At 43.2% G+C, this 24,838-nt stretch overlaps 1 protein-coding gene across 2 annotated transcripts in view; it reads right to left on the minus strand.

Moving 5' to 3' along the window:
- The window catches only part of LOC137293639 (E3 ubiquitin-protein ligase UBR2-like), a 69,031-nt gene continuing 44,193 nt past the window's right edge, over positions 1-24,838 (minus strand). For both annotated transcript variants that reach the window (XM_067824308.1, XM_067824309.1), the window contains exons 32-47: positions 23,769-23,924; positions 23,316-23,456; positions 22,582-22,746; positions 21,946-22,043; positions 21,054-21,165; positions 20,721-20,781; positions 14,212-14,299; positions 13,791-13,943; positions 12,846-13,079; positions 12,149-12,224; positions 11,197-11,336; positions 9,922-10,030; positions 9,626-9,763; positions 7,497-7,667; positions 6,487-6,588; positions 1-5,476 (exon numbers count right to left, since the gene is read on the minus strand). In XM_067824308.1, the coding sequence (XP_067680409.1) occupies positions 5,335-5,476; positions 6,487-6,588; positions 7,497-7,667; positions 9,626-9,763; positions 9,922-10,030; positions 11,197-11,336; positions 12,149-12,224; positions 12,846-13,079; positions 13,791-13,943; positions 14,212-14,299; positions 20,721-20,781; positions 21,054-21,165; positions 21,946-22,043; positions 22,582-22,746; positions 23,316-23,456; positions 23,769-23,924 (2,086 nt within the window). In that variant the 3' untranslated portion in view covers positions 1-5,334. The remainder of the gene's footprint in view (positions 5,477-6,486; positions 6,589-7,496; positions 7,668-9,625; positions 9,764-9,921; positions 10,031-11,196; positions 11,337-12,148; positions 12,225-12,845; positions 13,080-13,790; positions 13,944-14,211; positions 14,300-20,720; positions 20,782-21,053; positions 21,166-21,945; positions 22,044-22,581; positions 22,747-23,315; positions 23,457-23,768; positions 23,925-24,838) is intronic.

The raw sequence follows: 24,838 nt of genomic DNA on the forward strand, positions 1-24,838 counted from the left end.
CCATCATTTATTTACACTGTACAGTACAAGCAGTGGCAAAGGCATATGGACTTTTGGAGAGGCAGGGAGATATGAACAGAGAAGGAGAACAGCCCCATGTCTGTCACTCTCGGCATACCGTGCAGAATAGTGACCATTCCTAAAACGTGCCAACAAACAGTTGTTCGGATGTTACTTCTTTTAACCCCAGCCTACAGCCTTCGTTATCGTTTCATACTGGGATAAGAAGTGAATCAAACATTTACCCCACATCATGGACACTAAGTCCTTCCATGACATCATGGGTACATCTGTGCAAGTCGATTTAGACTTTTTCTAAAACATTAAGCACAGCCCCTCGCCAGAGAAAAGAATGAAACAAAATACAAGCTATATTAGTGATTGGGAAACAAAAGGAAAACAGCATTAACTTAACAGAATGACCACAGAGGAGGCTGGACGCCATTCCACACAGCGATCATGGTGGTACGACAGTCCTAAGTCTAAATTATGGCGATCTTACCGTTGTGGTAGCTTTGTGGACTGTTGAGTCTGTGTTGCTGTGTAGGACGCTTTGTGAAACAGGGCTCAGGTTATCTTCTCTAGGGGTGGACACAGAATTTTACATTCCCGAGCAGTGACAAAACAAGATCCATCTAGAAAACACTATTGTTATGACCCATCCCACCAGATTTCGAAACATATTCATCTTGTAATATCATCTCTTGTAAAGTAAACTGACTGTCCATTCCCTAAATGTCCCATCTACGCCATCCCCACATAAAATTTCTAGATTATCTCTGAAGATTACACTGATAACCCTCCCCTCAAGATCTCTACACACATTCTTCACCACTCGCTTGTTCCATAACCTACAACAATATACTATTTGGCTTGAAAACAAGAGCTCGTCATGAAAGATGCATAGCCTTTATTAAAGACCACTAGATTGTAGACTGACCTCTGTCAAATCTCATGGTGGCAGTTGACATTACCCAAATACATTCTGGCTATTCAGCTGGGTGATTCGGTACCTTCAAGGGAATGATTGGATAACCAGGCAAAGAAATGTGATCTTGCAATATGAAATTGATTTCTCAGATTGGATTTAATATTTCATTTGAACAAGCATTTGATATACAAAGGTTACAAAGGTAACATTGGCACAATGTATTAGCACTACTTGCACAAAATCTGCACATGAATGCAAGAGGATAAAATATATATTTAAAAAGTGTACTCAGACAAATCCTGAAAACAGTGTGATACTGTCAGTAGTTCACACACACTTTTGATATTTACCAGGACTTTACTAACATAACTATTACATCTTCAAAAGATCTTTACCTGATTATAAAATAATAATCTTTGATTAGTCAACATACTTGTAACCTTCTTGAGATATACATTTTTTTAAAAGACCAATCCTCTGAATTTGATACACAAAACATCAAGAAAATAAAACCCAGAAACTTTAACACGAAAGACATAATTTTGACTAAAAACAAAAATCATGTCCGGCAGGGACTCCTCTCATGAAACAGCCTTTACTAAGGTTAACCTTAACTCTCATTGTTTAGCATTGCACTAAGGTAGTTACATTCATCCTAATGCTTTGTGAAAGGAGACCCTATTTCTAGCTGAGAACAAACTGATGTAATCTTGAAAGCATGCAATTAACACTCCAGAAACCAATCCATACACACTGAATCTTGTTTAAACCAAAGACGTCTACTGACCATCACTTAAAGGACTTCACACAGGTACGCCGATAGCCGTACCATCTTGACTCTGGTCATTCAAACAATACCTGTAACTCATATGTTGATGTGATTTGTTTCATTTGAAAGTCAACATCATATATGTGTACATGGTTTGTGACCGAGGTATTATTTTTTTTGCTTCAGTTGCATTGCATATAATCTATAAACTGTATGTCCTCCTCCAAAGTACTGCAACTGTAATAGAGCCTGACCTCCAAGAAGCACTAACTAGGATGCGGTCTAAATGCGATAGTACTGGGTCTCTTATTATCTCTTGTTAAGTTAGATAGAGATTTTTGATCTCTGGAAAGAATAAAAAGACGGAAACAAAAGGGCCCTGTTATAGACGTGGATGAGAATGGGTATGAATGAAAATAAGCCAAGCTTCTTGGGGGTCCAGGTCTCCTTGCCAGATCCAAGATCAACCATCAAATAACGAATCCATGGAAAATTCTCATCCCTGTTTAGAACTTCAATATGCCATTTGTCATTGACAGTGAGTGGCTAAACAACACTGAAATTCACTGGGTCTCTACTTCCTGACAAGCCTCTACAGCCCACCAGGTGAAAGCCCTGGGGTACATCTTAGTGGAAACATGGTAATGTTTAGTGTAGTGTTAAACATATACAGCTCAGTCTCAGGAACCTTGTGTTATCAGATTGTGAGCTGAGATTCAGAGCACACTTTCCAGCTATGGTATTAGCGATGCACCATTTATCTATCGCTTTATTTATGAGACAGTGATAACCTGATTAAATACTTTAGTCTTTAATCATACACTTTTCACAGATGGTGTAAGATTGCATTGCAAGTTTTCATTTTCATGGTGTAATCTTTCATCATGGTAATAGTATATTCCAAGCATTGTGTAACCATCCTTCATAGTGTATCATTACACAATAAATATGATAGAATATCCCACGGAGTGGTATAAGACACCAATGTAAGCATGGTGTAAGATTACACTGTAAGCATGGTGTAAGATTACACTGTAAGAATGGTGTAACATTAACACATGTGTCTCATCGCGATAAAAAAATAATAATCTCCATAGTCATTACAGCAAGTGATGATCAATATTCCCAACTTAACAAAGAAATTTATTCTATATTTGGTCAATATTTTTAAGTGAAAATGTTAATTTTTGTGTACTTCAGAACTATATCTACGAAACTCTAAAATGTGAACTGCTGTCTCAGTGATGAACCCTTGGGAACAAAAAAAAAACATAATAAAAAAAAAACCCAAAAAAACTTGATGTGTCTAGTGGCTGCAAGGTCCCCAGGGAGTTGAGACTGATAATATGAAGTGGAGTTGACATGCTATGATCACGGGAAAAATGAAATGACTATGAGCAGATTAGCTGGAAATAAATGCTATGTAAATACATAATAATACTAATAATGATTAGTGCCTCCATGTTTCATAATCTCACTCTCATGTAGAAGGACCAGCCCAACAATGGTTGCAAGCTGATGATCTCTTCATCAGTCATGTGATAGCTCTCAGCAAGGTTTGTAAGTTCAGCTGACAACAGTCAGTGAGATTATATGAAGACATGAAGGACAACAAGCTCAATGTTCCTGCATTAATTTGTCCTGCTTACAGGACACTACATACATTTTATACCAGTAAGTGAAGGATCTGTGCAGCACTATGACAAAACATAATCAGCTTTGGGAATAAAATTCTGATGCTGACTACACCTCTTAGTCCAAGACTAAGACTCTCAAAAGGGGAAACAAGCTCTTGGTAAGGGAATACAAATGCTATTCTGAGAACATATAGCTTTTAGCTGCAGAATACCAATCTCAATCATTGACTATTAGCTCTTAGTTGAGGAATGCAGCTCTTATTTGAAAAATACAATCCCATTCACTGAATATAGTTCTTAGTTGGGGAATATCAATCTCATTCAAGGAACACAGCTGTTAGTTGAGGAATGCCTAACATATTCTGAGATTTCAGCTACTAGTCAGGCAAAAAAAGTCTGAACAGAGACAATGAACTGCACTGCAACGTAAGGGTCTTCATGTAAAACACTATACAGGCTTGTGCATAAACATGCTAAGGAATTCATGGAAAAGTATTGAGAGTCATATCAGCACTTATCTGGGAGGCTCATCCTGGTACAACCATGATGCTTATTGCTTTCTATTTACAAATATTCACAAGTCTAAAATCCAACTTATATATTACAGATAGATGAAATATACAGTTTGATTTGTCTATAATATAAATAACAACAACAGCCCATTCCACTTAATTAGGACAGTCAGGAAATGTTAGTATAGCAGGTACACAGACTGGGGGAGAGACACACCACCCTTCCCAACTGACCACCCTTTCTGGGCAGACCGCCCCTACCACATGGAGATTCACCATTCCTGCATGTACTGACTACCCCTACCTACATGGGCTGACCACCGATCCATCCTGCATGGACTGACCATCCCTCCCTCCTGCATGGACTAACCATCCCTCCCTCCTGCATGACTGAACCCCCATCCTGCATGCACTGACTACCTCTACCTACATGGGCTGACCACCCCTCCCTCCAGCATGGACTGACCATCCCTCCCTCCTGCATGGACTGAACCCCCATCCTGCACGGACTGACTAACCTACCTCCATGGGCTGACCACCTCTCCCTCCTGCATTGACTGACCATCCCTTCCCACCCTGACCCCAAATTTTCTGAATTGCCAAAAGACTCTCACTCATAACACTGACCACATTTGATTTCAAATCATGTTATCAGTAATGCTTGTGCTGTCATGCCCTGCAGAGGAAAGTTTGAGTGATGCAACACTGCTTCCCTACACTTGCAACTGAAAGACTTTTACGCGGCATCAAACAACCTTTGGATCCACCGAATGGTCACTGAGCTGTTCTAATGATCATGGTATGTCAGCTAGACGCAGGTGGAAGAACTAGAGTGATTCATGCCAGAGTTGTCACTTTGGTGACATCTATGCGCACATGTCTGGTGCTGCCAACCCAGACACATGATTGGAGAGTAACCGGAATTGGAACTCGTGTCTGCCCAAGGGATGTAACTCAGCACAGACACTTGGGGTACATTAGATGAATGGGCCACCTGAAAGAATTTGCCCCAAACACAGGTCAGTCACAGATGAAAATCCATAAAATGACTGGGTCATCTCAGTTTGCCTTATACCCAAATGAAGCTAACCCTTAAACTCCTTGCACCCTTAATACCCTTTCCTTGGTATGGCTGCCGACAACTCAGAGCAAAATCTGGGTCACCTCAGTCTGCTTTCTACCCATATGAGGCTAAACCTTGATCTCTTTGCACACTTATGACCATTTCTTTGGTTTTGCCACTGACAACTCTGCATTGTCAGATAAACACGACTACACAATGGAAGAAGTGGACAGCGAGAAAGACCCACAATAGATTCCTGATATGTAAACTGCGTCTCCCCCAATCTGTGGCCTATCATCAAATATGTTCTCGAAGACCTTCCTGAGTAACTTACAGTAACAAGGGAATCAACTTTTTGGGATATAACGTGACAATAACTTTCAATAATAATTTTAACAGAATGAGACTAAGTTGAGTAATCCTCAGAGATTCTGCCACTCAATGGCAGTGAAGTTGCTGTTAAACTCCAGGTTGTGTGCGATGGTTTCCGGGATAGCGTGAGAGAACCAGAGCTTCTGCAGGCCTCGGTACTTCTCCTCACACAGGCGTAGAGGGTTCCCACGCCTGTAACACACATGCTTACATGTTACGGTGACGTATGTACAAACTGATTGTTAATACACTCTGCACATTTACTTCTTGGGGTGAAGCAGCCCACTGTTAGCGTGGTATGAATAGAAGTACAAGGCCTTCAGTTGGGTCTGTTTCAGTTCGGTACATGAGATAAGATCATAATGCAGCAACTTGACAAGAACAAAACTTAACATTGTTTAATAAATGGAGAAAATGTAACAATAATCCATGTTATTTTGAATGAACAAAATTGTCATTTTTTTTTATAAGATGGGAGAACCGTACAAAATTCGAAATTACTGAATACTGGGACTGCATCACATTATGGACCGAAGGCAAAATACCGCAGTTCTACTAATACGTCAGTACACCGTTTCACCCCTTCTTATTTCCAATCAAGCACTGTCTTGTGTAGAACTGCTTGAAACAACTGCCAAGTATTATCCATCTACTAGCAATAAACATAGCTTCAACTGCCTCAAATTACAATCTGGATTTGGTATCACAGGTCACAAGACATGGTATCCTTTATTGGTTATGATTCGACAGAAAACAATATCAACAGACTTCACACCAGTCCATAAAGAAGATGCATGTGCATTCACAACAGAATGTTAAATAATGACCCTATCTTTTCTGGTGTCTTTGAAATTTGTTGTTGCTGAGTAGATTGTCATTGTTTGTATGAATAACAACGAAACTGTCTTGTCATAAATTAGTTGCCACTTCATAACAAATACATAAAGATCAGAATGGTTGGCAGCTCTGCTGAATACTATTGACAATGTTGACGAAACCTGACAGAGATACCTTTAACCATGGCAACGTTAAACAATACGCCATCCCATTAAAGCTGTCATCTATTATGACACTTGACACACTGTAGAGTGAAATAACGAGAGATAAAAGTAATATCACAAAGTTTATTAAGAGTCCATATTATGCAAGAGTCTGCATTATTTAGCTGACATGTTTTGTATGCATGAATTATGAAGACTTACCTGAGGCCTTGATCTGTCTCTCCATAGTTGTCCAGATACGGGGGTGCTATGAAGCAGCCTTTGGTTTTACCTGCCAGCAGTAGGATCTGACAGTCTCGCACCCTGTAACAACAATCAGCTGAAATAATACTGTGTATATTATAATTTGTCTTATCCTAAATGTGCTCTTGGTGATGTATTACTGCCCTGGGTCCACTTGCACAAAGGTATCTTAGCGCTATGATCATCTTAAGACCATGTTGGAGAGTGGGAGTTACAATCATTGTGGCGCTAAGATGGCTTTGTGCAAATAGGCCCTGGTGTGGTTTAAACTGTACGGCACTAACAATTATCTTAGCGGTAAGAGAGCTTCGAAAATCTAGACCCTGGGTCCACTTGCACAAAGGTATCTTAGTGCTATGATCATCTTAGGCCTATGTTGGAGAGTGGGAGTTACAATCATTGTGGCGCTAAGATGGCTTTGTGCAAGTGGGCCCTGGTCAGTGGCCCCACAGTGTGGCCAGTGTTTCATTCTCAGCCACCTGGGGAATATACAAACCAAGCTGCTTGGAAAGTGCTAGGTAAACAGTTATTCTACCTCATACTACTGGGTACCCTGTCACTGCTGCACAAAAACAGTGACATTACCACCTCGTACAACTGGGTACCCTGTCACTGCTGCACACAAACAGTCACTTGCTTAAGAGAGATTAATGCTAAAGGGTCTACTAGATCTGTAGTAAATCTGCAGTCCTGGAATTCTCAGAGGGGGCAGAAGGGGTGGGGGTGTGTGTGTGGTTGGGTGGTGCCACCCATACTCTGGTACTGCCCTGAGCCTGTACATATTACAGAAGATCCAGTTATTGACATTGTAGGCAATAAATCATACTGTTAGGGACATTATACACTAAGCCACACTTCTGCCATACATAGAACAGGGCATCTGCTGCAAGATTCAGTGACATGCCTCTTACAATATTCGGGAGTGCTGAGTGAGCAATCCCCACTTTGGGGGTTACTTGTAGACTTACCGCAGGAAGATGCCGATACCGGCTCCACACTTGGCTGCATGCTCTGTGGCAGCTCCGACTGACAGCCCATCCAGATCAGTCTGACAACAGTAGCTCTGTGAACACAGCATCCGACCACATGCCAAGCACATAGTTGGGGCACGGCTGTCATCTCCATCTGACTTGGGGCACCTGTAACCAACAACGTTTTTCTTGTTACTGTCAGACATCAGACATCAACCATACAAATATTATCAAGCTGGTGTATTGTGTAAAACACACAGAATCAGGAGTGCATCGTGAAGCATGATGGGAGAGAAGTGTTACGGTTATAAGGGAGTTAAACAAGCTTTCTGTGGTTTTGGCAGTGGGGTAGCTGAGTGGTTAAAGCCTTTGCTCCTCACCCCGAAGACCTGGGTTTGATTCTCCACATGGTTACAATGTATGAAGCCCATATCTGTCCTTTCAAATATTTCCTGTATGACCAATGTGGCCAAGTGTATTAACAAAATGAGAAACAAATTAATATGTTTCCCAAAACAGGTTCATGGGAACAAGCCATTGAAGTTTCAGCATTATTGGACATGAGTTTTTTTGATATAATGAAGTATACATGTGCTACATTTCACATCAACTTTGAACAATGATCTACAATGGCTACTAACCGCCTTTCAAACAGGTTCATATGTACTCAACCTACAGACAAGAAACACATTGCATAACATCATTTGACTTCATGGAGAGAAGCTTAGGAATGTATTGGGGTAGTGATGTGAGGATGGTCAGCAGTGATGTGAAGATGGTCGATAGTGATGTGAGGATGGTTGGTAGTGATGTGAGGATGGTCAGCAGTGATGTGAAGATGGTTGGTAGTGATGTGAGGATGGTCAGCAGTGATGTGAAGATGGTCGATAGTGATGTGTGGATGGTTGGTAGTGATGTGAGGATGGTCAGCAGTGATGTGAAGATGGTTGGTAGTGATGTGAGGATGGTTGGTAGTGATGTGAGGATGGTCAGTAGTGATGTGAAGATGGTTGGTAGTGATGTGAGGATGGTTGGTAGTGATGTGAGGATGGTCAGCAGTGATGTGAAGATGGTTGGTAGTGATGTGAGGATGGTCAGCAGTGATGTGAAGATGGTCGATAGTGATGTGTGGATGGTTGGTAGTGATGTGAGGATGGTCAGCAGTGATGTGAAGATGGTCAATAGTGATGTGTGGATGGTTGGTAGTGATGTGAGGATGGTCAGCAGTGATGTGAAGATGGTTGGTAGTGATGTGAGGATGGTCAGTACTGATGTGAAGATGGTTGGTAGTGATGTGAAGATGGTTGATAGTGATGTGAATATGGTTTGTAGTGATGTGAGGATGGTCAGCAGTGATGTGAAGATGGTCGATAGTGATGTGTGGATGGTTGGTAGTGATGTGAGGATGGTCAGCAGTGATGTGAAGATGGTCAATAGTGATGTGTGGATGGTTGGTAGTGATGTGAGGATGGTCAGCAGTGATGTGAAGATGGTCGATAGTGATGTGTGGATGGTTGGTAGTGATGTGAGGATGGTCAGCAGTGATGTGAAGATGGTCAATAGTGATGTGTGGATGGTTGGTAGTGATGTGAGGATGGTCAGCAGTGATGTGAAGATGGTTGGTAGTGATGTGAGGATGGTCAGTACTGATGTGAGGATGGTTGGTAGTGATGTGAGGATGGTTGATAGTGATGTGAATATGGTTTGTAGTGATGTGAGGGTGGTCAGCAGTGATGTGAAGATGGTCGATAGTGATGTGAGGATGGTTGGTAGTGATGTGAGGATGGTCAGCAGTGATGTGAAGATGGTTGGTAGTGATGTGAGGATGGTTGGTAATGATGTAAGGATGGTTGGTAATGATGTGAGGATGGTTGGCAATGATGTGAGGATGGTTGGTAGTGATGTGAGGTGGTTGATAGTGATGTGAGTGTGGTTGGTGGTGATGTGAGGATGGTTGGTAGTGATATGAAGATGGTCGGTGGTGATGCAAGGATGGTTGGTAGTGATGTGAGGGTGGTTGGTAGTGATGTCAGGATGGTTGGTAGTGATGTCAGGATGGTTGGTAGTGATATGAAGATGGTCGATGGTGATGCAAGGATGGTTGGTAGTGATGTGAGAGTACTCACGTGAAGGTGGACACCTGGTTGATGAGCTCACTGAAGTCCTGAGGAAGCTCTACCAGGGTGTTCACCTGCAGTGGGTAGTGGACCAGCTTGACACTGCTGGCCGACAGGCGTTCCTTCAACTTCCGACTGCAGCACCAACTGGAGTAAACAAGAGCACCCAACATCATACACCAGTCAAAAATTCGTACTACACTCTGACAATCTTCATCAGAGAATGAACATACTGCAAGTAGGTCTATGAGTCACTGGGCTATCAAATGCTTAATGTTGATTCAAATCATGAAAAGAGATCTTGCCTCTGAATAAGAGTGCTTGTGATTTCGCCTTGCTTCTCAAACAACTCAGACATGCAGACAGGTAGAGCAAGATACCGACACAGAATCTCAAACTCATGGGTCTTCCTTCCTGTAAGATACAAAGATTTTGTTTTGTAAATATTTTATTGCATAATGTAATTTTCTAAATAAAAGTGATATTTTATACTTATCAACTTATTCAACTTAGTCACATGATGTTTGATTGTATCAAAATGTTAGTCATGTTTGCAGGTCAGATTACTATAACTCAGTTACTGAATATATAACAGTAAAGTGAATACATTGAAGTATTAAAGGTCGACGTTGGTCTTTATGTCCATCTTGCAGGGTACAGGATTCCTACACTGTACAGAACTAACCTGGATACTTTTTCAGAAAAAGTCCTCCTTGGGGTACATATAAGTAAATTTTGTGTCCATTTTAAATCCCACGATAGTTGTGACGATATATTTTTCCTTATACTGACTCATGCTTAATCGCTTATCTCCTCTTCCTGGCGAAGGTAGTGGAACAACTGAAATCACTTGAAGTTCACTTCTAAAAGAAGTGGACATAAAATTCACACTCACCCATATATTACCTCCTCTCCCTGTCGCCCAACAAGGGCGGCTGGAGGCCCCCGGGGTCCCGTATACGACGATAAGTCTTATAGAGTTATAGTAATCTGACTTGCAAACATGACTAAAAGTTTGATACAATCAAACATCATGTGACTAAGTTGAAGACAGAGGAGACATGCAAACAAGGCTCTTCTCCTTGTTGGTTGTTAGTTGTTTAATGCCTCTCTCAACAATATACCAGCTTTATGGGAACCTGTAAATAGTCGAGTCTGGACCAGACAATCCAGTGATCAACATCATGAGCATCAATATACACACTTGGGATGTGATGACGTGTGTCAGCCCAAGTTGGCAAGGTTGACCATCTGACCCCGTTAGTCGCCTCTTAACCCCAGTCTAAGTAAACTTAGTCTCAGTGTATTTCGTTACACTGGTTAAATCTATTTAACATATGATTGGACGGTCACTGGTCGCTCAAAGGTTACCTGACGCGACTTTCTACTTGGTTTTGTTAGACTCAGTGGTGGAGTGTAACGAAATACACTGAGACTAAGTTTACTTAGACTGCTCTTAACCCAAAAGCATAGGTTACTGAAGACACTTAGTGTCAGACTGCTTTGGGCTGAAACAGTCCACTGTTACATACAAATATCAGTACTAGATATTGAAGGAGGTGAAGCTGTTGGTGACTCACCCTCAATGTAGAGATCTTCTGGTGCGATGACGCCAGTGACATAGTGGTAGAGGATTGCAGCACAGCGAATGAAGGGGAGAGCAGCATGGTGGAGGTACTGCAGCAGCTGGTGGGGAGATGGGGACTGGTCCATCTTGGTGCTAACACATGACAAAAACATGCACATGACAAGATGTAACGGACAGCGATACAATGCACAAGGAACGTAATACTCACACAAAGTTAAGGACTCCATGAATGTTCACATTACTTTACTTGATGTCATGCCAGATTATACAGTAGGAATGAATAAGAATCCAGTTGTCCTTAAAATCTTCAAAGTAGTATGGTACTATGCACATTTCTGCTGACACTTCTATAAATACAAAATTAGGCCAGGCCAATTCTTTTGCTTGTGTTGTGGAATCTCTGTTTATACATCTTTAAGTATAAGAAAATATTAAAATAAATGAATTTCTCCATTCCCAAAATATAATCCTAATGTTTTCATTGGTTCAAAATGAAAACTTAACCCCCAAATGTTTTAGATTGTTTTTTTTGCCTAGTGCTTCATAAATTTTCAAAAGTAAAACACGTTTAGTACGGTATTTCAAAATGAATATTACATGGACTGGTGATTATTTAAATTTATTTTCTGCCTCCTGCCTTTAGGTTTTTTGAGGACAAAAATCCATAAAACAAGAAACAAAATTGGTTTGGCATTATTACAAAAAACATATTAAAAATTCTCAGAGTTAGTGAATGAACGGAGTTATTTTACTGCCACCTTGAACAGTATTTAAATCAAACAACAGTGTATCAGTTTTACGTGCAACTCAAGCCTAAAACGCTGCATGTCAAAAGATACTTAGCACTTTGGAGAAACTCCTGACCAAGGTTATGGCGCTGGCAAACCAGAAGCTTAATACTGAGCACTATGACATATCTAGGTGTGAAAGCAGAGACAATTTACCCAGCCCACTCTCGTAGCTTGTTGTACACGCGAACCAATGACTGTCCCTCCATCTCTCCTTCCACTTCCATGGAGTCTGAAATGTCCACATGACCTGCGTTATCACATACACCAATCTAGAGGCATATATTCAGCCTCGAGTCTCCAGCAATTCCAAGAAAGTAATCCCGTATCACAATAAAACATTTCCCAGCTCAGGCTGCTAAGGATAAAACTAATGGTATGTCAGAAGAGATGACTTGTTTCAAATGTACAATAGAAGTACAGAGAAACATATTTAATACTTTGTTCCAACATTATTCCATTGAATGAAATGTCAAAATTCATTGCTAAAATGCCTCAGAAGTTCCAAAATAAATGAGAACAAGAAAATTCTAAACAAATTTATAATTCTGGAAAGAAACAAGTGGACTTCTTTTGAAATCCAAGATACACAGGGCAATTTTTGTTACAATATAGAATCCTATGTGTTGTAAAATAAGTCTTCATCATGTAAGTTGTATGATTAAATTTCCTTCCTTTTGTGGCATTTAGCTGGTATTATGAGGAGGAACACTTTTCGTGGATTTACAACTTCTTCCTTGCAGTGGATGTGACATTGTAGTGTAGATCCCAACACCATAATCAAGCAAATGATAAATTGTTTCTGGTAAGGTATCGTCCTTGGCTCGTCTTCAATCAACCTGTCATGACATACCTTGTGGCTGCTCGTCAAATGAAAGCATCAGCTGTGTGATGTGAGCTGTCAGAACCAGCTGCAGAGCATGCTTGTTGTTGAGACCGCCTGTTGGTAGTGTCGAGATTGACTTCAGCTGCTCGGCATACAGGGTTGGCAGGGTCATGGTCAAGGTCACCAGATAGTGGAAGAGGTCAAGGTCAAGCAGACATGGAGATTCCCTGTTCCTCTTCTCCATTTCATTTGGTATCAAGGCTGAACAAAAATGGATTAATCATTTGATCATTGATGTGAATAATCACTTGAAAGTTAGAAGCATAATCCCACGTAAAGAAAATATGGAAACTAACATGTTATAAAACAATTCTCCTTATGCAATACAACACAAAATAATATACTTGAGCTATTGGGTGCCCAACATGTCTTCTAATAATGCAACCAATCATATTAAAAATATGATCTTACTTCTTGCTTCTGCAAAGCAAAGATCTGAGGACATGTAATTAAGACTGAACAACCTTCCATGTGACCAATAAATGCATCACATACCAGATCTAATCATGCAAGCAGCAACCTTCGAAAAGTCAATCCAAAAAGTCATTCTCACATGACAACTAAAGGGATGTCCTCAGATCTTTGTTTAATGTAAACAAGAACTAATGTGAGTGTGGAGTTACACCTCTTTTAGCAATATTCCAGCAATATCATGGATTTTAGAATTGGGCTTTACTCATTGTATCCATGTGGGGAATCGAACTCAGGACTTCAGCGTGACGTGTGGACAGTTTAACCACTTGGCTACCCTACCATGACGTAAACAAGAACTACAATCTCAGTTACCTTGATGAGAATGCACCACCAAGCATATCAAGAGATCTGCTTCCCACATTACACATACTCATCAAGGGATGGGGAAACACACAAATACAAATGTGATGGGAGCTTAACTCAAGTACAGCTACCTACCTGAGAGCAGCCTGACACATTGTTGCCGCACTTGGTCGGGTGACATCACTTGACTCACCACCGCCCCGAATCTCACCAGAGACCCAAGCAAGTCAGACTGCCGAGTAGGCAGTGATCCAAACAGACTCTTGTCTTCCGACTGAAGTACTTGCTCTGAACATACAATTGTGAAAAGTATTTCAGCTGTTTCACACACTATTTCATAAACAGACACACACATACTCATCTATCTATCTAATGTTTGACATTTTCATTGGCTAAAATAGTATGCAAGTAAAGGAATAACAGTCTAACTGTTGTGAGCATTTGATAAGTCAGAAACATGCTTGTGTCCAGGTCTCAGCACCTGCATGTAAGAGTGATAAGCATGTAAGACCAGTATCACTTCAGGAATTTCTCTGTATGACAATGGACTGCCTACCTATAGCTTGTATAGTGAAGGCACATGTGCTCCACGCCATCACAGACACTCGTGGGTTTTCATCATCAGGATCCACGTTCAGTCCAAACTGTAAACAGAAGTCACATTTGAGAACAAGACACCAACTGGCTAACAGAATTGTCCATCTGGGAATTTCAGTCAGCTGAAAAAGACTCCTGGTCAAAATCCAAACTGTTATTTGCAGTTCATTTCTAAGCTGTTTTCATAAAGATAGGGAAACATTTTCAAGAAACATTTGCAAATCAAGGATTTCAGACTGAAGTGATTTCTTATGGCCCAATGCATGACTGTACAACATGGAAGTTAAGAAATTTATTAAAATCTAAATATTTTAGATATTTAAATACTTACCTTACCATAGGTCTTATGCATATTACCTCAAGCTTCGCTAGAAGAGATCAGACAGTCGTTGATTCGCCATTCCCTGGATGGCTACCTCATGCTATCTACGAATGTAGTCACGGAAGTGACGTGATCTCCCCACTCGTGCGATAGCGCAGAATCCAAAATTCACTTTTACCGCCAACCGGAAGGTCCGAAGAGTCCAAAGTGGGGAGGAGCATCCAGGGTTGGGAGGGAGTCACCGCCCTATGGTAAGGTAAGTATTTAAATATCTAAAATATTTAGATTTTAATAAATTTTTAACTTACCTTACCATAGGTCTTATGCATATGGCTTCGACAGATGGATGGTGGTGTGGACTCTGGAGGACCATCCCTCAGCAAACAGTGCACATGCATCAGGAGAACTTGGGAAACCAATGCCAACGGTCTCAGGATAACACCTGGAGCAGGACAAAGAGTAACCCAATAGAACTCCAAAGAAAAACCGACGCACCCTGAGGGTGAGGTTAATCTTAAGACCAATGGTAAGTAACAGCGTTATTACCTAATGGGCGGACGGTCGGGTAAGTTGCTGAGCAACTACCAGTGGACCAAATGACTGTAACCCCTCCACATCTTCAACTGCCAGGTCCCTCAAGTAGTGGGAAGCGAAGACAGTTGATGATTCCCAGAAACAGCCCTCCATGATCTGCGCTACTGTGCAATTTCGATGGAGGGCCATTGTAGACGCCAAAGCCCTGATCTCGTGCGGGTTATTTGCTACCGGATGAGGCAGGAGCTTGTCGTCGTAGGCAGTCAGGATTGTCGATCTGAGCCAAAGGGCAATCGTGTTCCTGTTTACCTCTCCTTTGCAGGTCGACGCAAATGGGATGAATAGTCTTTTGCGGGACCGTCTCCTAGAGGCTGACCTTTTAATGTAACATCTCAGAGCTCTGACCGGACATAGCAGTTCCTCCTCCAAGTCATGATGACCAAGGATCGTAGACAAAGGAGGGATGGAAAATAACCTGTTGGGCTGCCAGGGAAGCGGGTTCTTAACCACAAAGTCCCAGAGCAGACCCAAATGGACTCGTCCGTGCCTTGACTGTTCAAAGTGGATCTGTGTGACGTCAAGAGCATGGATTTCACCGACTCTAACCGCTGTCGCCAATGCTAGTAGGAAAGCCGTCTTCTTGGATAGGTGTTCAAAAGAGGCTTCCTCTAACGGCTCATACGGCGGTCCTCTAAGATGTTGCAGAACGACATTAAGATCGAAGAGGACGAAACTTCCAGCTTGAAAGCTTTGAGAGGCGCAATAAGTTCCGGTACCTTGGAGATCTGTTTATCTGACTTGATCTGTTTATCTGACTTGATCGCAAGGACAGAATTCAATGCTGACACATAGGTGCCTAAGGTACTGCCTCTGAAATGTCAAAAGTTCCGTAGAAAGAGAACTTTGACACAAACTGAGGGGATGCTGCCATAGGATCTTGAGATCTTTGTGAGCAAAAATTCTCGAACGAGCGCCATTTGTCGTCATATAGGGATCGGGTAGAAACTCTATGCGCGCCAGCTATAACGCTCGCCACGCGCATGGAGTAGCCCTTAGCCTTTAACGCCCTCTGCAAATGACCCATGCGTGAAGATGGAATCGCAGTGGATCCGGATGCAGTTGTCGACTGTGTGGATGCCGAAGTAGATGCAACCACTCTGGAAGTTTGTATGGTTCTCCGCTTGCGAGTCGTCGAAGGTCGGGGAACCATGGCCTGGCTGGCCACCAAGGTGCGACCAAAAGCAGTCGCAGGTTCTGAGTCTGCTTGACCTTAGCGACCACTTCTGAGAGAAAGGGCTGGTGGTGGAAACGTGAAAGCGTCCAGACCTTCCCACAACAGGGACATCGCGTCGATCGCTCACGCCTCCAGGTCCATAAAGTGACTGAGTGGAAACCCTGTGCTCCCGTGCAATTAACTTCGCCACTTGAGATGAGTACCCCTTGGCCCTCAAGACTTTCACAGATGGTCCAGGCGCAAAGATGAAACCGCGACGGAACCAGGTGCAGTGTCCGATTGTGTGGATGGTACAACAATTGGTCCCACTCTGGAAACCGATTATTTGAAACGTCTCTCGACACAACATATTCTCCGTTGGTGATAGACGTAGGGGGTGAGATAAGGCGTCTGCCATGAAGATGCAGGCTCCTGGTATGTGAGATACTTTATTTTGGAGGATCAGACTCGACCACGTCGAAGGGTAGAAACGACAAGTGTAGTAGAGGTCGAGGCCTCCTTAACCCTTGTTTACCTAGAAAGCTACTATTGAGTTGACCGTATGGATCATCAGTAGCTTGTCTCTCGGAGCTGTCAACCAATGATAGACATGCATCACCGCTTTCATCTTGAACTGGGTGATGTGAAGAGATTGAGCTCCACTCTTCCAGAATCCTGCTGCAACCTCCTTGACTAGATAGGCACTCAATCCTTGGAAAGAAGTGTCTACCTAAAGATGGTTGTTGAATGACGGCTCTAATATGTAACTTCCTACGCAAATATTGACCAGCGAGCCTACCACATGTGTGGTGTCAAGACGTCCAATGTCGTAAACCTGTCTTGAAATCATGATCAAGAAAACGCTGTCATAGACGTAATAGTAGACGTCTACGTCTGATCATATCCTAAGGTGACATGAGCAAATCGAGTAGACATTATCACTGACATAGTGATAACGGACAGAGTAGAGCTTGCTTTTAAGATCGCCTTGAACTTCGACCCCCGAACCTGGGACGGCGATGTGATGAATCAAATCCCGCGGAGTTAGTTAGTCATCCAAGCTGACTTAACAGCCTGATAATGAAGTCCACCCCTCTCAAGATAATCTTGTATGCCGTAAAGATGCGTCATTCTTCGACTTCAGAATAACCACGCTGTTCATTATGAATGTGTTGACATTTCAAGGAAGTCTATTTATAGCTGGCTGTCTGTCCGATCAGAAACTGCCAAACATCGTTGCACGCCTCCTGATAGGCAGCGTTGAGACTACTGTTAGAGGATCTCTATGCCGACTAGAGAAATCCAATGCCGCTGTAGACTGCTAGTCTAGAGAGTAAACGACATCTTTCCATCGTAAATGACTAAGTCACTGCAGACAACTTCCTTACACTAGAATAATAACAATACATTCTGGGCAGGGCGTTGTCCCTCGATGACCAATCAGATCGTAGATGTAACGTCCCTGGGATCCTTCGCAGGGCGTTGTCTCTCGGGGACCAATCAAAATGTAGACGTGACGTCACCGGTGTAGCAGGTAACTGATCACCATGAAATCTTGTAAACGGTGATACCCTGCTAACCTGTAGGCTTAACAGTAACCATGCTGTTTGGCGAGCACGTGTCTAAAAGAGTAAAGCGCGCGAAAACCCTTCCGCCGCTTGAAACTGACGTAGACAAATTGCTTTCCAAGTATATTTGTTGGAATTTTCCCCGAAGATAAATGCTGCCCTCTCTTGTAATAAGAGGTGTAGTTAGGCGTGGCACTTTGTAGTTGTCTCGAAAAATCTTCGTGACAAATGCGTAAAGCATGTGAAAGAAAACTTTCTCCGCTTGAAGTATATGTAGACAAATTGTAACGTAAGGATCTTCGAGGATGCAGCCAGTCCCTCCAAAGGACACCCAGTCTCACGCCTACCAGCATAGGAATATCTGGTACGGTGATCAAACCTCGAGGCGTTGTCTTCAGACAAGTCCATCGCCGCCGCCGAGCTTACACCAGCGCAGACAACGGCGTAAGCATCCGCTTGAGTTCAGTCTCAATGGTCACCCGCTTAGAATCCTGCACTCTGTAAGAGAGCTGCGAGGAGCCCAATAACCGCTACATAGATTCAACCAAGACAGCCACGCTGACCGCGAAAACCAGGCAGTGTATCTTGTAATCTGACTTCTTGGATTTACACGCTTTGAAATTCGGATTAGATGACAATTTTCAAAGACCGCATCTAATACAGCCACGGCGTCCACCACCATAGGATCATGTGGGAAGAGTAGCTCCGGCGATAAATGAAGTGCTGCAGGGTTGCTGGAATCAGCCGAAGGTGAAGGGCAGTACGGTAACCTGTCAGCAATCCACTCGAAGACGACTGATAAGGGTAGTTAAGTGCCATCACCATCGCCGTCGCCTCCTGCCTCCTCGTCGAAGTCCGGGCCAAAAACCTGTTCTTCCAGGTCCTCACAGGAAACGGAATTCGAATCATGCCGCAGTGTAGGAGACGAAGTCGATGCATGAGCAGCAGATTCCTTGGACGGGATCCAAGGTGGTTCCGGCGACCGCAAACGCCGAGTTCTAGAGGAGCGTCGAGGTGATATGGACTAGGAGCGCAAGCAACGTCTTCACCTGGTAGTAAAGCGAGAGTCCTCATTCAAAGGGCGTCGCGGGGACCGAGAGCACCGACAAAGACTACTGTGGAGGGTACAGGATCGCCGACTCCCAGGGAACCTGGAGTGCGATCTGCGCCGAGAGCGCTCTGCCTCCAAGCGCCGAGCGCGCCCTTCATCCAACTGTCGTTGTAAAACCTCTTCCCTGGACAACGTATGCAACACCCTGGGTATACGGTAAGGTGCAGGCGCTGGCGCTGGCATAGGGTCCGGCGTTGGCATAGGCTCTGGCGTAGGCATGGGCACTAGCGCAAGTACAGCCTCTGGCGCTGGCGAAGGCATAGGCGCTGGCGTAGACATAGGCATAGGCATAGGCACTGGTGCAAGCACAGGCGCTGGCGCTGGCGAAGGCATAGGCGCTGGCGTAGACATAGGTGCTGGCGTAGGCATAGGCGCTGGCGTAGGCATAGGTGTAGGCATAGGCGCTGGTGTAGGCATAGGCATAAGCACTGGCGTAGGCATAGGCGCTGGCGTAAGCAAAAGGCGCTGGTGTCGGCATAGGCGCTGGTGTCGGCATAGGCGCTGGCGTAAGCAAAAGGCGCTGGTGTCGGCATAGGCGCTGGTGTCGGCATAGGCGCTGGTGTCGAGATGCTGGCATCGCAGCAGCACCGGGCGTCAGGAGAGAGCGCAGGAACCTCTGGACTTCCGGATGAGACAAGGCATCTGGATGAAAACAGATCCACGATGGAATCCGAGCGAGGGGGTTCCGGTGACAAACGTACAGGCGTCACAGACGAATGCCCCATCCCAGGCGTCGGCACAGGCGCTGAAGGCGGTTGTAAGTCAGGGTCGTCCGTGCAGAGATCCCAACGACGACGCTGGAGACGACAACCTTCTCTGCAATAAAAGTCTTGAAATCCGCCACCGATAACGCCTCGCAGGACTGGCAGTGTCCGTCAAAAGAGCAGGCTAGAGACACACAATCCGGGCACCATGGGTGGGGATATTCGCCGATTCCTGCCCCTAGCAGATAGTGCAAAACTTGGGAGACATACACAGTTAAGTGCAAGAAACAAACATAACAATGCGTTGAAACCAACGCTAGGAGGTAGAAAAAACACCCCTATACCAGAAATGCAGCACCAACGCACCCCCACTGTAAAGTAGGCACGCCCGTAAGCTCGTGACAGCGAAGGCCAAACAACCAAAATGGCTGCCTGCGTACATCGCAACGTGGCACGAAAAAACATATAAATGCTGTGAAACATGGGCAAAAATACTAATCGACATGGAAAATCACATGGAGGAAGAAAAAACCAGCAAGATATAATACCCCCACGGACGCAATGCCGCACTCACACACGACGCGGGTGAACCCACCCCGAAGTGAGAGAAAAAACAAAAAACAACACGAGGTAGCAAAGTAAGTGCAGTTAAATGATTACTTACCTTAACACGCACACCTAAGGGATACAAACCATACCTACCCGTGAGGAAACAAATTTATTGAACCACAAAGTAGGTAAACTAAGCGAACCAAACACGTCCGAACAGACGAACGCTAGAGGTAAAAGTGAATTTTGGATTCTGCGCTATCGCACGAGTGGGGAGATCACGTCACTTCCGTGACTACATTCGTAGATTGCATGAGGTAGCCATCCAGGGAATGGCGAATCAACGACTGTCTGATCTCTTCTAGCGAAGCTTGAGGTAATATGCATAAGACCTATGGTAAGGTAAGTTAAAAATGTACTTGATGTTATAAGAAAAGATCTGTATCATCATGCTTCAGAAGACTCACTGAGTATACATCCCGTGCAAACTTCTTCAGCATCTCTCGCATCCCCTCAGAGAAGTGGCCGCTGAAACAAGATGAAGATTTTCTCACATTTATTGAGGGTCCATATTTTCGGTGCCATCATTCATTTTCGTTTTGTTAATTCCCCACAACTGAATTGAAAGAAGAACGTAAAAGCAGCATAGTTCTATAGTGTCGTGACAGATATGCTCCCCAGCAATTTAAAACGTTGGGTTGTCACATAGTATATATAACCATGGTGCCACCAAACCAGCACTGACACACATACTTACACCTGTAATCAAGGGGCTACATCTAACAGATGTGTTGACATACCTGGCATCATCGTACACATACTCCCAGAGCAGCTGGAAGTTTTTGGCCACACTCTCTGCCATCATGCGTGTGATGGTGGAGATTGGACACGGCTGGAACAAGGGGAAGTCTTCTACAACAGAAACACTTCATCATACATTCACATCACACAGACAGCCAAGATACATGTACTTGGTGAAGGACATGCTTACTGCTAGTGTGGAAGCGCTCCATATGGAAGTTGTAGAGCATGTTGTATGTGGATGTCAGCAATCTTCAAACATTAACACAACCACATGTTTATAACCTAACATGGGTCAGGATGAATTTGTGTTTGATAAGATAAGCAAATGATAACAGCCTTTGGTGAAAATGACACTGTTTGTTGCTTTAAGCCACATTCTTAAATATTCCATCTGTATGTTGAATGTCAACAAATAATCAAGTCTGGATAACAAGATCTAGTGACTGAGATCATGGATAATGATCTATAAGGTACAGGGAACATTGGTAGCCTGACAACCCGATTCAGTTAGTTCCCTCTTTTGACTAAGCCAGGTCTTAATATGGGGTACTTTTATACAAAGCCATTTCAGCATTTCTTCACCATAACTTCCTTATGTAACTTACAATAGACCAAGCACTAAGGTTTTATAATACAACAGAACCCTGGTCGAACAGTGCAACCATCTCATTCTTATTAACCAGCTAGCACAATAAACATGGGAAGTTGGGGACCAGGCTTGCTATTCTCGAAATGTTCATAGCCAGACAAACTTAAGCCTGTTCTTAATACGTGGGCTACGATGAAATTTCTTAGAGCTAAGGCCATTTCGAGAATAAGGGCCCTGATGTGGGACCATGAGACTTCAGGACCACACAGTATTAAGGAGTAAGGTGACAGCTGTTCTACCTTCTGACTCCTTGTCCTTTGTTTCCTGGATGCTATTCTGTACAGTCTTCTGGATGCCATCCAGCCAGTCATCATACTTCAGGTCTACCTCTTGCTCCCTGCACACAACACATGACGTAAGGATGAACAGTCACTTAAATCAGACCAAATACTCTTCCAGGGGGTACAGTATGTAATCCTAGCGCACCAGCAACATGTCAGCAATACCATGGCAGGGGGTGCTTTGAAACGAATTTAAGAAAATGCAGAAATTGGAACAAGGCTGCTTCACAACAATACATACCAAGCAATGTTGTGACAGGTTAACAATATTCAAGTTGGTGTACAACTCAGTCAAAATACACTTTTGCTTTGCTGGGAATCTAATATTAAGCAGTTATTGTCCTACCTATTTGTTTGTTTGTTTTTGTTGTTGTTGGCAATATTCCAGCTGTATGATGGCATTTCACCAGACAAATAATCAATTCTTGACCAGTCAGTCCAGTGATGAATATAGAGAGCAGACAAAGTCAGTCAGTTTATTCATATGGTCAAATACATGACATAAATCAAGTCATATTTGCCTCTAATAGTGAGAGAACCTGTACAAGGAATTGCTGTAGTTTGAATGTTACAAGGCGTGATAAAAGAACGTACGTGTCTGCCAGCATGGAGCCAAGAGGAGGGACGATGGGTATCACAGTGTTGCTGAGGCCCTCACAGAGGGGACATAAATATTCCATCTTGTCTATGTCATAGCTATAGCTGTGGCGGAAACGTAGAGGTCGCCGCCGCTCCTTGTTCATCACATTGTCAAAGTACCTGGGAAAAGCATCACAAACTGTCAAGCAAACAAGATTTTCAAGTGAGTGTGAGTGTGAGTGTGAGTGTGAGTGTGAGAGTGAGTGAGTGAGTGTGTGTGAGAGAGAGAGAGAGAGAGAGAGAGAGAGAGAGAGAGCCTTTTTGTTTTGGGGAGGTATGGGGATCATCAAATTTGTACACAATTGGACGACAGGGGCCAGCATTTTTATACATATAAAGAAGAGAAAAAATGTCATGCAGTGGGTCACTTACTTTGTGCGTGTGCGTGCGTGCGTGCGTGCGTGAGTGTCAATCACATTGTACGTGCTTCTCCATAAGAATCATAATCACTCCCTAGTCATAGATTATGAACAGTCCCTTATGTACAAAATTGCTGACGTCCCAGTATACATGTGCACAAACTTGATGACCTCACAGAACCAAAAAGGTGATTCCCCTCACCACTCCTCCCCCTTTTAAATCATCATCATCATAAAAAAAACCCAAAACCCACACCATAAATTATGAACACTCCCTTAATAGCTAATGATTTCCAATAATATAGAAACAAGAGAGTATTGTCTTCCTACCTTTGCCAGCAGTCGTGGTGCATCACATGGCCGCAGGAGCTGGTGTAGGTGCCGACAAGGAGGTCAGGGGACATAAACATAGGGTCAAAGTCTTCCTTGTTTTCCACACTCTTGCCCCGACACTGCGACAACACAGTGGATCTGAAACAGTTCATGTGTCATGATACACAAATACACATTACAAAGCTCACATGTACACACCACAACCCCAACATGTAATGAAAGCTCACAAATTACAATTCACCTTTTACATGACTCTCAGACAAAATCAACATCACAATTTCTGAGCATGGTATTGCTAAGCTGGGGGAGGGATAAAAACAGGTAACACCACATAAATTGTTAGGGAAAGAGGCAGCTGTGGAACAAACAGATATACTACAACATCAGTCTTGTCTACACAGAACCCTATTAAAGTGCAAAATAAGTGTGAACAACGTTTGTTGAACATACCTCTGTACAAAAGCTGCAAGGACCATGGCTTTGCCGCTACATGTCACCTCCTGTTCCTCTTGACACAGGATACATGTTGCATGGATGGGTGCCGTGACGACAGCACTGCTGCGACAGCTGCCAAGGGCTACAGGGAAGCCGACAGGAAGACTGTCACTGAAACAGCGAGGACCCATGTGACAACCATGTGTGAGTGACGGAGCTAAAAAATGCATAATGACTGGAGTGAGTGAGTGTGTGATGGTGGTGGGAAGGATGGGTGTGGGTGATGTGGTATGAATGCATTCAAGGGTGGGTTGTGTCAGACGCACTAAGCAATATGTCAGTTATTTGAAAGCTATGAAAACAAGTCATCAGAAGATGAAAGGACAAATCATCTGACTGTTACTCATTGTTCTTTTCGAATGGTTTTTGAGTTCTGCTCCGGAAACGAAGCCCATCCCTCCATTTTGAGACTGAGTCCGAAACGTTTCCATGGGAACCAAGTAAATAAGAAATCACAAAAACCTGTACATAGCAAAAGGCACCACTTCAGCTTCTGACTGATATATCTACCAAGTTTTGCAGAAAAATATTAAATGGTTTTTGAATTGTGCTCCGGAAACGAAGCCCATCGCTCCATTTTGAGAGTATGTCTGAAACATTTTCATGGAAACCGAGAAAATAATAAATCACAAAAAACTGTAAATACCAAAAGGCACCACCATAGGTTCAGATTGATATATCTACCAAGTTCTGAAGAAAAATATTGTATGGTTTTTGAGTTACGCTCCTTCACCTGCAAATATTTACAGTAGGGATGCTGGATAGTAAACTAGGGGTTAGGTTATCAATTTTGTGATCTGCAGTTGGTGCCTATGTTTTAGTGCTAGCCCTGTGAGATACTGTGTTGCAGTTAAGCATTAATACCTCACTCAGACACATGATATTGACTCCCAGCCAACCAGTCCTTGTACTCTTTAATGCCAAGCACCAAGCAGGTATCAACAATTACCATATTTTAATATCGTGAATGTTGAGTTATGCCTTAACAATATTAAAGCATGATCAGGATCAGGAATACAATGTCA

This window comes from Haliotis asinina, chromosome 8 (assembly GCF_037392515.1).
Source record: "Haliotis asinina isolate JCU_RB_2024 chromosome 8, JCU_Hal_asi_v2, whole genome shotgun sequence".
NCBI classification, from domain to species: Eukaryota; Metazoa; Mollusca; class Gastropoda; order Lepetellida; family Haliotidae; genus Haliotis; species Haliotis asinina.